Source organism: Nicotiana tomentosiformis, chromosome 6, assembly GCF_000390325.3.
Source record: "Nicotiana tomentosiformis chromosome 6, ASM39032v3, whole genome shotgun sequence".
Taxonomy (NCBI): Eukaryota; Viridiplantae; Streptophyta; class Magnoliopsida; order Solanales; family Solanaceae; genus Nicotiana; species Nicotiana tomentosiformis.
In genome coordinates this window covers 45004519-45020989 of record NC_090817.1, presented here as the reverse complement: position 1 = coordinate 45020989, position 16471 = coordinate 45004519, and the positions used below count along the sequence as shown (strand labels likewise).

Sequence of the window (16471 nt, the reverse complement as noted above, 5' to 3'; positions counted from 1 at the left end):
CTGTATTGCAATTGCCGAATTTTGAGGAAAACTTTATTGTGGAGTGCGATGCTTCTGGTGGGGGTATTGGGGTTGTTCTTCAACAAAACAACCATCCAATTGCTTTTTTCAACCGATAGTTGGCGGAGCGCCACCACAAATTAGTGGCCTACGAGCGAGAATTGATTGGGTTAGCCACGACTGTACAACATTGGCATCCATACCTCTGGGGGAGAGCCTTTCTTATACATATTGACCACTATATTCTAAAGTATTTGCTTGAACAACAGATTAACACTTCCTCCCAACAACACTGGATTACGAAACTTATGGGATTTGATTTTGTGTGGAATACCGTGCTGGCCATTTGAACAAGGCTGTTGATGTCTTGTGTAGGCGCTCAGCTGAAAGGGAGGTTTTGTATGCCATCAGCCAACCTCGCTCCTTGTTATTAGATGTTATTTGCGAAGAAGTTCAAAAATAATGAATCATTACAAAGAGATGGACAATGTTTGGTTTGTTCATGATGCTCTCATTCTTTATTAAGGTCGACTTTATTTGCTACCTTCTTCTCCCTTAATTGCAATGATCTTGTCTGGTTATCATGATTGTGCACATGAAAGGGTTCAGAAGACTTCAGAACGAGTGCACAATGTTTTTTATTGGAAAGCTTTGAAGTCCAACATTGCTGAATATGTGGCAGCTTGTCCGATTTGGCAACGCCACAAGAGTGAAAATCTAAGTCTAACTGGGTTGCTTCAGCCCTTGACACTTCCTTCGCAGATTTGGGCTGATATCTCCATGGACTTCATTGATGGGCGACCTAAGGTTTGGGGGAAAACGATTTTGTTTGTGGTGGTGGATCGGTTTTCAAAATTTGCCCATTTCATCCCTATGGCACATCCTTGTAAGTGGCACATTCTTTTTAAAAAAAATATTGTGCATTTACATGGGTTGCCAGAATCTATTACTAGTGATAGGGATGTAGTTTTCACCCGTCACTTTTGGAAGAAACTTTTTCGTTTGTGCGGGACTAAGCTTGCATTCTCTTCATCTTATCATCCTCAATCGGATGGCCAAACGAAGGTTGTCAACCACACTATTGAAATGTACTTGCGGTGTCTTGTGGGTGATCGTCCTCAACATTGGGTTGATTGCAGTGTTATCAAAAGCGAAAGCGCAAAAAAGTTCTAAGGTTTGTTGGGCTTTAAGCACAAAGCGTAAATAAAGCATGGGCTTTAATGAAGAAAGGCGCAAATAGAGAAAAACTACAAATTTGTATGTGTAGCCCAAGACTAATATCTATAAGCATGAATACCAAATATATGGACAAAGAAATTGAAGAAAATTTATGATAAAGTGAAATATCAATTGTTTAGTGTCACCTCTTCAGGATTACGCTCATTGGCGAGGAAAAGTATGCCTTAGAGCCTTGATGACAACACTGAAGCGCCCACTAAGTGAAGCGAAGCGCTCAACATGTTTTGAGCCTCGCTTCAGGATTTAAGCACGCTTTAAGCGCGCCTTTGATAACACTCCTTGATTGGATTCTTTGGGCAGAATATTGCTGCAATACTTCTTTTCATACAACTCTTCAAATTTCGCCATTCAAGGTCATCTATGGCCTCGAACCGCCAAGATTATTGTCTTATGTACCTAGTAGCCTCAGTTGCATCCAAACCAGCCCACTGAACCGAAACTTCCCATGTTCCACGGTTAAGGCTAGCACGCAAAACAAAACCTGGGGTTGGCACAACCCGACCATCAGTTGTAGGAGGTAATGCTGGTGTAGACACATGTGCTGCATCTTTCAAAGGCTTAAAAAGAGAAACATGAAAAACATTATGAAGCTTAGAATCTGCGAGCAACTTTAACTCATAAGCAACAATCCCAATGCGTTTCAAAATTGGAAATGGCCCATAAAACTTTGGAGAAAGTTTGTGGTGAAGCTGACCAGCAAGAGAACGTTATCTATAAGGCTACAAACGAAGCCAAACCAATGCTCCCGGTGCATATTTCACCTCTCGGTGCCCTTTATCATAATACTCTTTCATTCGAGATTGAGCCTGCTGTAATCGGGTCTTAATTTCTGCCAAAACCACATCTCGGTCAAGCAAGGCTTGATCAAGTGCCTCTACTCAAGCAGACCTAGGGAATGTGTAGCCCGGTTTCGGCAAGTTTATCCTGAATTTGCGCTTGAGGACATGCTCTTTCTTCCACTTGAGGGTGATATTATGGACTCATTTGTGAGACGTGTCTATGCTAGACACAATAAGTAAATTCAATATTTCAATAGGCTTAGGTCTCTTATTTTAGTTATTTATTTTTTGTTTAATTATTTTCTAGAATAGGTTTCTCTACGTACTTCTGTTTTTAAGAAGTATAAATTATAAGTTTCCTACTCTTGTAATAAGTTATAAGTCTAGTCCTATTTAACAGAAATGAAAGGAATAAAACCCTAAGCCACCTTTTGTCAAGAAACTACAAAGGATTGGAGTTCTCCCGACCGAGCTCTAAGGTTTCAAACTCCCTTCGACGAGTTTGATTGTTTATTCACAATAGGTAGATTAAGGAATCGAAATAAGGAAAAAAGGCCAGTTAATCTCCCTATGACACGATCTATATCGCGGGACCTTAACATTATACCAACTCAAGCAACATTTGTCATTATTTCCTCAATGTGTGCTACTTGCGCCTTCTGCCGAATGTGGTCATTTTTAATCTTGTCAAATCTTGTATGACCACACATCTACCTTAGCATTCGCATCTCCGACAGTTCATCTTGTGGATATGTTGGACTTTAGAGGCCCAACGTTCACTCCTGTATAACATTGCTGGTTTTATAACTTTTCTATAGAACTTGCCGTTCAGTTTAGTGGAGCTCTCAATTGTTGCCTTTGACTCTGCTGTATGTTGCAGTTCATACCAACTATTGGAATTTGATTGGGTGTCTCATGTTGAAAGTATACTGTGACGTGTATTGTGCATACAAATCCTCTGTTATTTATGTTGCAGTTCATTCCCTATAGTGAAATTTGTTTAGGAGTCTCACGTTTAGGTGTACTGCTGTGTGTTGTGTATACAGATCATCTGTAATTTATTTATATTCTGTGGTCTTATTTTAAGATATACAACAATGTAACTAACATTTCGATTTACTAGAAGCCTACAACAGCAGATTATGTTTCATGTTAGGCAGCAGACTGGTTTTTGGTTCTTTTTCCACAATTCAATGTATGATATAAATTTTTTATGCCCTTTTCTTTTATGAGGAAGAGCTGTGGAATTGATCATGTGATTTTCTTTACTAAAGCATGCTATCTCTATTTTCTGACTTTTGAAATTTGAGCGTTTTCTTGTAGAATGTGTGTTTCATGCTTCCCCCACTGCTGGGTTTGCTGTTAGATTGTGCCCAAAAAAGTGATCAGTCTGTAGTTGCCATCTCTCTTGGTGCATTAGTGCATCTTATTGAAGTTGGTGGACACCAATTTAGTTACAATGATTGGGATACCTTGCTGGAAAGCATCAGGTGCAATTCCACTTTTATTAAGTTGTCTGATCTTTCTTTATTCTTTCTGGTTGGCTATTTTGTGCTTATGATATAGTTGGTCTATTGTATGTACCAGAAATGCTTCATATGCAACGCAACCCCTTGAACTTCTCAATGATTTGGGTTTTGAGAACTCAAAGCATCATACAGTGTTGGTAAGAAATCTATAGATCATAACTGCTGATAATGAATCCCCAACTTTTGCTAATATTGAGTCATTGGATAATATCAGCATAACATTGCTGAAAATGGAAATGGTGGTGGCCATTCATCAGACTTGCTGGACGACAATCATGGAACGGACTGCCCTGCTGATTTGAATGAAACAGGAGGTTGCCACTGAGAAAATTATCCATTTTTATTGTTTCCTAATGGAATTATATTGCAAATTAAAGAGAAATGTTTTTATAGGTATGCCCTCACCTTCTGGGAGATTAGAGAAACCTACTGTTCCAGAAGGTCTTGAGCGTAGTCAAACAATAGGACAGAAAATTATGGGAAATATGATGGACAACCGCTTCATCAGAAGTTTCACCTCTAAACCAAAGATTCAGGTGTCTGATAATTTACCACCTTCACCATCAAAGGTATTGCGTCATTTTGGGCTAATTTGCTGTCCTCACTGTTGTATGTAAATTGGAAATGTTTAAGAAAAAAGTTTATTTGTCAAAATCCAGTGAACAATGGAGCCCACGAGGTTTTTCTTAATAAAATTCTCAAATTAGAAATCCCTTTCTTATGAACTTAACAACATATTAAGTACATAATTCAGGTTTTCGTTGGTCACTATGTTAATGCACATGTATGCAGACCTGTCTCTGTTAACACGAAGCTCACATGCGATACCAATATGATGTGTTATGTGATGGTTAATAGTGAGATTTTCTGTAAATCTGCAAATAAGTTGTCATTTACTCACTAATATACTCTTATAATACAAAGGGCTATTGTTCCGTTTACTGCATTAATCAAGATTTTTTTCTCTAGTCAAACTACGATATTCAGTTAGGAGAGTTCTTAACAGTATATGTTATATTGATATCCTTTCTTATCAAAAAGAGGATGATTCTAATGTTTCAAGAAGTATCCTGCCAAAGGTGTTTTGTTTTTCTTTTCTCACATTTTCTAAAGGGAATACTTCCAATGGATGTCTTATTTGATATCCTTTCTTGTATCTTCAACATTCCAAGAAAGTATTGTAAAGGGTGAATATGTTTGTTACATTTGTTATTGCAATGCAATAGTAACTTTTTTGCTTACCTATTTTACACTTCGATTGGGTATATCATTTTCTGTTATTTTGATTTGTTTCTGCTGTTTGCTACTCTATCTGATGTATAGTTATTACCTGATGATACGGAGCCTGAGGCAAGAGATGAGGATGAAAGTTCAATGTTGGCTACTATTAGGAGCAAATGCATCACACAGTTGCTACTTCTCAGCGCTATTGATAGCATTCAGGTATTGCTCATGCTAGTATAGATTGTCTTTCCAGTGCTAGTATAGAAATCATTGGAGCTGTTGCAAATTGCAATATCTTCTGGTATTGATAAAATATATGTTTTGATGCTTAGTTGACAACAATCTGGTAAAACAATCCTCTCTTTACCAGTCATCGACTACCCTTATTTTGTTCCCTGTCAGATTACAATTATATGGCTCAGAGAACTTCAAGTGCCATTTCTGTATTATAGTCTTATAGAGGTGATAAAGGTCTTGCTTGATTCAAATTTGTAGTTTCCACGTTCGTTGTCAAACATTGCAGTTTCCATATTTAAATTTACCCTCAATGTGTAATGGTACCTCATTTGTAAGACAGCTCTTTCAGGTATTTTTATGAGCACATACATTGATTTGCTGTTTTACTATTTTTTTGTTGGAAATCTCACCACTTTTGAGGATAAAATTTTCGGGAAATCAATAAAGCTAAGGGGTGGAATTTCTTTTTGAAGTATAATCATTCAATGTTTTCTAATTCCCCCCAAAATGAAAAAATGTGCCAAATATTGCATCGAATATGGTTTTTCTTCTTTCCCAATATATGGCACCATAGAGGGTTGTGTGCAATAGAAACTATTGAAGAAAATGAGAGAAGAAATCATCTCTGAATCGAATGATCCTTAAATCTTGATGAGTGAAAAATGGCAATACCTAAATGGAAATGATCTTATACTATTTACATGGACCCTTCACTTGGCTTGAAATGCCTTCATTGAATGGGTGCGGGCACTGATTCTTCAGAATTGGCTATTATTTAGCAAAAAGCTGCACCTGTAGATTTATAATACATAAATAAAACTTTTAGATTTCTATTTTTTCATTTAGAAAATAACCAAACTCGTATAGAACAGCTAAATTTCCGTCGTGTATTATATTCGGGGATTGACATTTGGAATGATGAAAGAGCATTGGTTCAACTTTAAATTATATTATAGATACAAAAGTTGTGCAATATTTCAGTCCGTCCAGCTGGCTTGTCCTAACCTTGCCCCATTTTGCATGGCAATAGCTGATTGTATATGGGATTTAAAGGCTTTCTAATTATATTAGTTTTTGGATTTTGCCCTTATTTTCCCCTGAAGAATGATTAAATTACAATTCCCTATTATTAGGGTGAAATTGGAATTAGTTATTTGTATATGAAAAGTTGTTATAGTTTGTTAATCACTCACTAGGACTTTGATTTATCTTCTGATTGCAATGTATCATTTAAGTCATTAACTGAATAAACTGATTCAGACAAGACATTTTATATTTAAAAAATCTGGTAAGTCATAATTTTTGAATTTTTAATTACAAGTTAGGTGCAACACATGTCTTTTGGTAGCAATCAATTTAGATAATGGAAGGAACAAGAAACTTAAAAGCATTCACAACTTAAAAGAGTTTTGAACAGATTGACTACTTAAGAGTTTTGACAGACATGCATAGGAAGACCGCTTGTAAACCTGCTATGATCTTGCCTATTATATGATGTGAGAACTGTGTGAATATACTGCATCCTAAACTTGATGGATTGTCTTCTTGGCAGCTGTAGCTATTACCTATAGTTTGTTTTGGAGTGGCAGTCCTTTTTTTTTTCATCGGAGTGGGACTCTCTGGATTTCAGATTTCAGTTCCATGAGCCACTTTAACCATAAAGCAAACTTTGTAGTGCATTTGTGAAAATATTTTTGTGCTCTTATTTCTCCTATTTGATGTGTTTCAAACATGCAGAAGAAATACTGGAACAAGTTGAAGCCATTACACAAGATAACTATAATGGACATTTTGTTCTCTGTGTTAGAGTTTGCTGCATCATATAATTCTTATTCCAATCTCAGATTGCGGATGCGCCAAATACCTGCTGAAAGGTTGGCATCAGTTCCTATGTTATTTCCACAAATTCTTGTTCTCCTCCCGTTAAACCTATATTTCTCAAATTGCTAGCATCTTGTGTGTTGATTTAGCTAATTGTTGGACAGGCCACCATTTAATCTTCTCCGGCAGGAATTAGCAGGGACTTCCATCTATCTTGATATCTTACAAAAGACAACAGATGGGATTAATTCTATAAGGGAAGAATCAACTGAGACCACAGTTGCTCAGAAGGGAAATAGTTTCATGAATAATGATGCAGCTCCTAACGATAAGTTTCAACAGTCGGGATCAATTGAAGAAGATAAGTTTCAACAAATTGCAGAAGAGAAACTGGTGTCATTTTGTGGACAGGTTCTGAGGGAGGCATCTGACTTCCAGTCCTGCACGGCGGAGAGTGCTAATATGGATGTTCATCGAGTTCTGGAATTGCGTTCTCCGATCATTGTTAAGGTAGGGAGTGCACGATTTCTTGAAGTTTCTAGTTTTGTCTTTATTGTCAATTAACTGCTTTCAATAAATTTTTGCAGTAATATTTAGTAGCTCACTTATAGTAAACCACTTTTTTTCCCTTTGTAAGTTGTAAAGATACATAACTATTGATACATAATTGAACAAATGGAAGTGTCCTTTATAGTATTTTAAGCTTTTAGATGAGGTGGTCACACAATTTAACGTGGTAGCAGAGCAGAGAGGTTTTAGGTTCAAGTCCTATTGCCACCACCATTAACAAAGAGTATTTCTGCACGCTTGGTCGAATAAAAAGAATTAGGCTTTCACATGAGGGTGTGTGTTAAGAAATAAGTGGAAGTGTCCCCGCTCTAATAGTTTACGCTTTTGGATGATGAAGTCAAGTCACACGATTCAACAAGAAACGCGTTTTATGATTTTGCAATATATGGTTACGTTGGTAGTGCCACAACCGAGATAGAGGTTTAGAATTATTTCTCAGCCAACACGCTCTAATTTATGATGTACAACTCTGAGATCCTTGCTAGGGTATCTACTCATCAATTAATCCAAACTTGGAAGATGCTGCTTCTCATACCAAAGTTGAATGTTTTGCTCACATTACCAATTATGTTAACCCAATTGACCATCAGTCTTTGTCAGCGTCATTTCCTTTATTGTTAAGATATTATAACCTTGAAATAATTGTGGTTTCTAATGGTACTTGTTTCCTTTTGGACATATTTCTCATTTTTTAACAGAAAAATGTTGTGTTGGACAAATAGAGCCCTGTTCCTCACTTCCTATCAAAATCATTGAAACTCTCATTTTGAAGATTTTATTTCATTCTGAATTTCTTTTCTCCTTCTGACGTAATTATTGTTTTAAAATCATGAGGTACTGATGCATTGATGGTACTTCTTGGTTTGTGCTGGATTGTCACTCTTCTGAGTTCCGCCATACATTAAATTTATGTTTGCTTCTCTGGAGTTTTGGAATTCATACAATTGGATTCTGATTTCAGTAGTGGTTTCTTGATTTCTCATGCATCATCTTATTCTAATTGTCTTTCAGGTGCTGAAGGGTATGTGCTTTATGAACAGCCAAATATTCAGGAGTCACCTTAGAGAGTTCTATCCTTTGATTACTAAACTTGTATGCTGTGATCAGGTAATCTCATCCCTAAAATGTTAATATACAAAAGAAGTAAATTAATTTCTAAATATTAGCTCTGACTTAAGAAGTGCATTCTGCAATGGCACACATTGATTGTAATGTAACCCTTTGTGCTTTAGTTTATTGCAAAGGATCAACCTACTCCTGTTCAAGTTAAATTTTATCATATAGAAATAGAACTTGTAGCAATGAATTTATTACTCCCCATCGCAAGTAATGTGACTCTTTCTGTTTTGGTTTATTGGAGAAGATCCACCTCCTGCTTCTGAAGATAAATTGGATTATATAGAACTAAAACTTATAGCAATGAATTTCTTTGTTTTCAACCATGATTTCCATTGAACATCATACCTTTTTCTGTAACGCCTTGGACAAAAGACAAGAGAGATGCTGCGTATATAAGGAAGCAAAGCCTTAGACCCTAGTTTCACGTTTTAAAGCCATGCAAGCCTAGGCTATATATATATATATATATATATATATATATATATATATCTATATATATGTCCTATTAACTCAAACATAATAGCCAGTTAGAGGTTTCTTTCTTGGCTCTGCATACTTCAACGTCTCACCTGCATTTATTTATTCAATCTTTAATTTAGGCTTGACAGGGTATGATCCTTTGTTTATTCAATCTCTAACTAAGGATTGACTAAGTAGGAACCTTAGTCTCTAGGATCATTTGCATCCTTCTTAAGGCTACCTATCAATGTTAGTTTTCATGATACACCGACTTCATGGTTTTGGCTGAAAAAGTAGGCTGTCAGAGGAACATTATTACATGTTTAAAAGTTTAATGATGTAAATGCAGCAAACTGTAGTTGTGGGGGGGGGGGGGGGATGCTGTTTCTTTAACATTAAGGACTTGTTGCAGTTTATTTTATTTATTAATTCATCCTAGATAAGAATGCAAAAAAAGGGCTTCCAGCATGACTTTTCATGACTAGTACTACATGAATACTAGAAATTACTGCTAACTCAATGGTTGTGCCATCATAGAGTGCTATCATATTTCCTTTTTCTCCTTTCTTTTGGTGATGAAGTACATTACAGTACTACTGTAACTTTTATGAACATTACTCGTCAAACATGACAATATTAATTCATAGGCTTTAATTTTCTTTCTTTTGGGATCCTTTACCTCATTACAGTTCAACACTGACTTTTATAGGGTGCTTGTTAGAAGATATTTGGTTGGAGATCAAGCAAAAGTAAACTTACTGCTAATAAAATATTAATAAATGTATGGATTCTGATTCTCTAACTAAATTTAAATTAAAGGAAAAACAAACTGCTAACACAGATGATTTTTGTTGCCCTCTTTAAATATGTTATCATTCTTAGTAATTGAAGGAAGAAAGGGGGTCTTAGTAATTGACGAAGGGCAAAAAGTTAAAAGGTCTGACACAAACTTCTATCCACTCTTCAGATTCTTCTTTTGGCCACAAGAAGAGTTAAATGTTGCCCTCTATTTTTTGCTTCTCCTAAGTGTGATTGGCTTACACTCACTCCCTCCCGTTCCATGCTTTAACCTTTAAGTTCAGTTTCCTGTTAATACTCACTTTCCTTTTTCTGCTTGCATGCTATTAAAGGTAATAGTTTATGTGGATGGTTGAGAGATCTAATAAATTGAATGGTTATGGCACAAGTATAATTTTCAAATTTTGATGTTAACCGTCGATTTCTGCAATTCCTATTGCTAACGGTCTTATTCTACTTCAGATGGATGTACGTGGATCCCTTGCAGATCTTTTTAACATGCAGTTGAACCCGCTGTTGGTTTAAGATGTATGGAGAGCCAAGTGAGACGGGATCTTCTTTGAAGAGCTTGGGAGGTTGGAGTAATAATTGGTGTACTGCTGTAATACTTTTCTCTACTGCTTTTCTCAGCATCTCATATTTTAGTAGTTTCTTCAGGTTAGATTTAAAGGCTTATAGAACAATCTCCCTCCTGTAACAGTTGGAATATGATCTCGTGCACACTTTATGGATGTACATCATTATTAAAATGACAATTTTGTAGGACTTGCAGAATTTAACTGCCTGGATTGCGCAAATTAGGCATGAATTTTATCAGGCTTAGTTGCTAGCGTGTGTCTGAGTTGCAGTCTTATGTATGTAAGAGGCCTAAGCATATTATAAAGTAACATTCCTATAGTGAGTCATTTATAGTGTATTATTTGAGTTCACTCTAATGTACAGGGTCTTGTCCCTATTCTTTTTTATCGGGTTAATAATGATATTGTGACTTTTTTGGATTCTTTCTCTCATCTTTCTATTGTTATATCTTAAAATATCTAAGGATGAGGTTACTTTTATCTTTTCCTTGTATCAAAAGACAGTTAAAGCTCTTCTAATTATTTTTGTAAGGTTTGGGACCCTTGCTCAACATAGAGTTCTAAAATCTGATGAACCCTCTTGCATCAGTAGGCGCTCTTTCAATATTTTTGGCCCTGAGTCATTGACCGTCATTTGACCTCACAGGGGAAGCCGGCACGATGATTTAGCCCCAAAAGCCCAAGAAATGGTGTGGTATAGCCACTTTTTAAAGTGGTATTTACTTTTTAGCCAGTGTTTTTAATATTGAGCAAAAATAGCCACTAATTTATTAAAATCGATACAAAGTCATTTTTACCTTTTCTTCATGAGTGATGTGTAAATATTAAGGACATGGTGTCCTTAATTTCATGAGTGTTGTGTAAATATTAAGGACAAACCATGTCTTAATATTTTACACATCACTCATGAAGTTAAGGACACTATGTCCTTAATATTTTACACATCACTCGTGAAGTTAAGGACACGTGTCCTTAATATTTACACAATACTCATAAAGTCAAGGACACTATGTCCTTAACATTTACAATGCACACATGAAGTTAAGGACACCATGTCCTTAACATTTATACTGCACATATGAAGTTAAGGACACGATGTCCTTAAGTTTAACAACAGAAGGTGCAAATGCAAGTTAAGGACATTATGTTTTTAACATTTACATTGCACACATGAAGTTAAGGACACTATGTCCTTAACATTTACGCTGCACATATGAAGTTAAGGACATGATGTCCTAAAGTTTAGTTGGAAATACAAGTTAAGGACATTAAGTCCTTGATATTTACATTGCACACATGAAGTTAAGGACACCACGTCCTTAACATTTACACTGTACATATGAAGTTAGGGACATGATGTCCTAAAGTTTAAATCCAAGTTAAGGACATTATGTCCTTAACATTTATATTGCACACATGAAGTTAAGGATACTATGTCCTTAACATTTACGCTGCACATATGAAGTTAAGGACATGATGTCCTAAAGTTTAAGAACAGAAGTTGCAAATACAAGTTAAGGACATTATGTCCTTAACATTTACATTGCACACATGAAGTTAAGGACACCACGTCCTTAATATTTACACTGCACATATGAAGTTAAGGACATGATGTCCTAAAGTTTAACAGCAGAAGGTGCAAGTACACGACACTTTGTCCTTAATATTTACACAACACTCATGAAGTTAAGGACACTATGTCCTTAATATTTACACAGCACCCATGGACACCACGTCCTTAACATTTACCTTGCACATATGAAGTTGAGGACATGATGTCCTAAAGTTTAACAGCAGAAGGTGCAAATACAAGACACTTTGTCCTTAATATTTACACAACACTCATGAAATTAATGACATCATGTCCTTAATATTTTCACAATACCCATGTCTAGCACAAGGGTATTTTTGTCAGGGCGGGTAAAAATTTATTAAGTACTAGCTAAAGAGTAAATACATTTAAAATAATGGCTAAAAAGTAAAGACATCTCTAATTAGTGGCTATCTGTGCACTTCCCTCTACATGTGATGTTCATAAAATGTAAAAGGCTATTATCTCTTTTAGCCCTAGCCAGAAACTATTTACATTCGATAGCCGAAATAGTGTATAAAATTTATATAATTTTTATATATAACATACAAAATGTATATATATATATATATGTATATATATATATACACATACGTACATACAAAAAATATACATTTTTCTGCTATTATTTTGAGAGGACCTATATAATGTCATTTTCTCAAAATGATGGTAAACATGTAAGGGGTCGTTTGGTATGAGGTATAAGAAGGTATAGTGCTGATATAAAAATTTAATACCACCTTAATACTTTGTTTGGTTAGCAAACCTGGTATAAGTTATCCCGAGATTAAAATTAGTACCGGGATAACTTATACCTTGTAGAGGGTGGGGTAATTAGTACCAGGATAACTTATACTTCTTCTTAGAAATTATGCAGTTTTCATTTTTAATACAACATACCAAACAATGGATAAAAAATAATACCAGGATAACTAATCTCAGCATAACTAATCCCAGCATAACTTATCCCGGCATAATTCAAACCAAACGACCCCTAATAGTAAATTAGAGCCCATTGTGGGGTGCAACCAATGTTATTATCTTTTTTATTGTATACAGCTTCGTGCAGCTTCCTTATTTGGCATCCCATAACTCAACTTGGATCCTCTGTTTTAGTGCATATTGGACCTGTAGCAGTTCTTGTATGTATTCAACAGTGGTAGTTTGAGCTATAAGTAGAATAACGGGTATGAAATGAATTTTAACCCGACCAAATAAAGCGAACCAATCACACTAAATCTTGTTTGAACCAATTATTAGTTTTTGGTAAAAACGTAAAGACTTTGTGGTAAGCCTATAGCCTTTTCGAATAATCAGGCAGGATTGTGTTTTTGATTTGTACAACATACTGAAATAATGTGGGATTCAACCTAATTGCATTATGTTTAAAAATTGTCACATTAAGTTTGTAAACATAAACAGTTTGCAGCTGCTCAAGAAGCCATTGGAGAAGGCACATGGTAGTGGACTTGTGGTGGCTGATTTGCTTTTGGCCTACTCCATGCTTGAGCCACAGTGGAAAAAGTTCATTAGGCTTGATCGATGTGCGATTCCTGGTTTTAGTGTTGTTTGATGTGATTTGATGCTTCGATCGAGTTTGTATGATATTTTAGGACTTGTTGGTATGTTTGGTTGAGGTCCTGAATGCCTCGGGTGTTATTCGGATCATGTTCGGCACATTTTGAACCTTGGAGGAACTGCTGATTTCTGCTATTGGTTTCCTTATACGCAATCGCGAGTGGGATGTCGCGATCGCGAAGGGTTATAGTCACTGATGGAATATTATTCTATGTGATCGCGAGGTAAGGTATGAGATCGCACAGCTTTGGCAGTTAATGTATCGCGAACGCGTAGGCTTAGTCCTGTCCGCGAAGAAGAAAAGAGAAGGCTGGGGTTCACGCACATTTGTTCATCGTGATCGCGTGAAGTTGTTCGCGATCGCGTATGTCTAGGAAGTTTGGGTATCGTGTTCGCGCGTGGGATTCTGCATTCGCATAGAGTAAATTGGGCAGCCTATGAATTTGTGATTCGCGATCGCGAAGCATTTCCCACGATCGCGAAGAAGGGACATCTGGGCAGAATATAAGTTTAAAAAATGAGGGTTTGAGTTACATTTCACAATTTGATTTTGGGAGCTCGGATTAAGGCAATTCTTGGAGGGATTTTCAAGGGATTGAATGGGGTTACTCAGATTTGGTTAAATTACATGAATCTATCATTGTTTGGTATGGTTAGACTCGTGGTTGAATGGGTGTTCGTATTTTGTTAATTTTGTTGGATTCTGAGACGTGGGCCTGGGGTTGACTTTTTGAGTTGACATTTTGACTTTTGTTTATGAACTTAGCTTTATCATATGGAATTAACTCCTATAGCTTGTGTTAATTGCATCGAGTTGTTTGTGACTAGATTCGAGTCGTTCGGAGTCCGATTTGCGAGGCAAGGGCTTATTGGAGTAGAGATTTGCATGATTTGAGATAAGTAACACTTCTGAACTTGGTTCTGAGAGTATGAATCCCTGAATTATGTGTTATGTGGTTGGTGTTGAGGTAACGCACATGCTAGGTGACGGGCGTGTGGGCGTGCACCGTAGAAATTGTGATACGGTCGATTCCGTGGTACTGTGTAGTCATCAAACCTTGTAGCCATTCATGTGATCTCTATGTGTTAGAGTAATTGAGCTGCAGATTCATGTTAGAAATCATGTTAGGCTATATTCTTATCTTGTTGAGACCCACTGTGGTCATTTCTGCTGTTGAATTATTTGCTTAGATGGTAATTTCGTACTCAGTCACATCCATCATTTGCATACCATATCTCAGTCTCTGTTACTATTTATTATTGTGTTATATATCATTGTTTGGGCTATGGCATGAGATTTGTGAGCCCAAAAGACTGGAGAGATTGATGACTCAGTTGGGGCCTGAGAGCCATGTTGTGAGTGAGATTTGTAGATCAGGCTGCACGCCGCTGCAGGCCTTTTAGGCTTTATAATTATGGGATCTGGTTGCACGCTGCAACAGGCCATATTGGATTATTATTAGCGCTTGGGCAGGATCTGCCCCTCCGGAGTCTGATATACCAGCAGTGAGCGCAAGTACCGTACAGTGCTGAGTGGTTGAGTGTGATGAGCGGGAATGAGACAGTCAGATTGAGTACTCTGAGAGTGTGAGTACATGAGGTTTTCATTGTATTGCATCACATGTGATATGCACGTGATGTAATATTCGTCATATCAGTCATACTTGGCATATTTTATCTGTATTGAGCTTAACTGTTAAACCTGGAAGAATGTCTACATTCATGTACTGTGTACCAACATATTATGAGTTTCTCTGAGATATTATTGTCATATTTCCTGTCATTTTCATACTGTTAAACTCTGTATTTGGACTGTATTAGTTGAGCTTGTCACTGCTTTCAACCCAAAGGTTAGTTTTGTTACTTATTGAATTGGTTATACTCATACTACACTCTGCACTTCGTGTGCATATCCATGTACTTCCGGGCACAGAGGTTGCTAGTGTTGGAGCTTATTCAGCTCGGAGACTATAGAGGTAGCTGCCTTGGCATCAGCAGACTTGACTCTCCTCCTTTATCTCTTAGTTTTATTAATACTGTTCTACTTTCCTAGACATTGTTTCAGTTGTCAGGCCATGTTATTATATAGATGCCTATGTACTCAGCGACACCCAGATTTTGGAAAATTCTGTATTGAGTTGCGGTGTTTTCAGCCTGTTATTATGAGATTTTATTTAATTAAACCTATTTTAGTATGTTTTGAGTTAAAGATGCCGATATTTGTGAGTTGTCGGCTTTTCTAGTATCGCGATAGGCGCCATCACAACACATGTGATTTTGGATCGTGACAGGTGTGCTCATACTACGCTTCTATACATTTTGTGCAGATCCAGCTACGTCTGCTCGTGTCGGTCGTTAGAGATCATTTGTAGCTGCCATATGAAGACTTCAAGGTATGCCTACTCGGTGTCCGCAGGCCTCGGAGTCATCTTCCCTATTTTACTTCCTGTTGTATTTTTTTCAGACAGTGACGAGTTTTATCCTATAGAGCTTATGACTTAGTTCCACCGGTTTTGGGGAAAGTATTGATGAGAATTTGTTATGTTTCAGAATGTTATATCAGTTATTCAGTTTTGTTTTAGTATTTTGATAATTATTTCTGCCAAGTTATTATTATCTGTTAGGCTTACCTAGTCGTAGAGACTAGGTTCAATCACGACATCCTACGAAGGGAAATTGGGATCGTGACAGGACCCTTAAAGTTGCTCGAAAATCACATTTAGACACTTGAACTTAGCCTTGTTCTAATTGAACACAATACTATAATCATATCCATCCCTATTAGGCACAACTAGCTCAAAACTTGGCTAGCTGTTATATGTAATGAAGTGTGTTCTTAAGCGCAACGGACGTGGAAAGTTAACCAATTAAAAGACGCCAACTGTTATAATACTCCACATCAGATTTTAAATTAGTCCTCCATTTAAATAAAAGGCTCGTTCATTTATT

At 36.7% G+C, this 16471-nt stretch overlaps 1 protein-coding gene across 1 annotated transcript in view; it reads left to right on the top strand.

Moving 5' to 3' along the window:
- LOC104090736 (brefeldin A-inhibited guanine nucleotide-exchange protein 5) overlaps window positions 1–10776 on the top strand; it is a 43655-nt gene extending 32879 nt beyond the window's left edge. Inside the window, exons 26-34 of the mRNA XM_070177315.1 lie at window positions 3342–3508; window positions 3606–3684; window positions 3762–3861; window positions 3941–4116; window positions 4871–4990; window positions 6746–6882; window positions 6994–7339; window positions 8411–8506; window positions 10238–10776. Coding sequence (XP_070033416.1) covers window positions 3342–3508; window positions 3606–3684; window positions 3762–3861; window positions 3941–4116; window positions 4871–4990; window positions 6746–6882; window positions 6994–7339; window positions 8411–8506; window positions 10238–10300 — 1284 coding nt within the window. The 3' untranslated portion in view covers window positions 10301–10776. The remainder of the gene's footprint in view (window positions 1–3341; window positions 3509–3605; window positions 3685–3761; window positions 3862–3940; window positions 4117–4870; window positions 4991–6745; window positions 6883–6993; window positions 7340–8410; window positions 8507–10237) is intronic.
- The last annotated feature ends 5695 nt before the right edge of the window (window positions 10777–16471 follow it).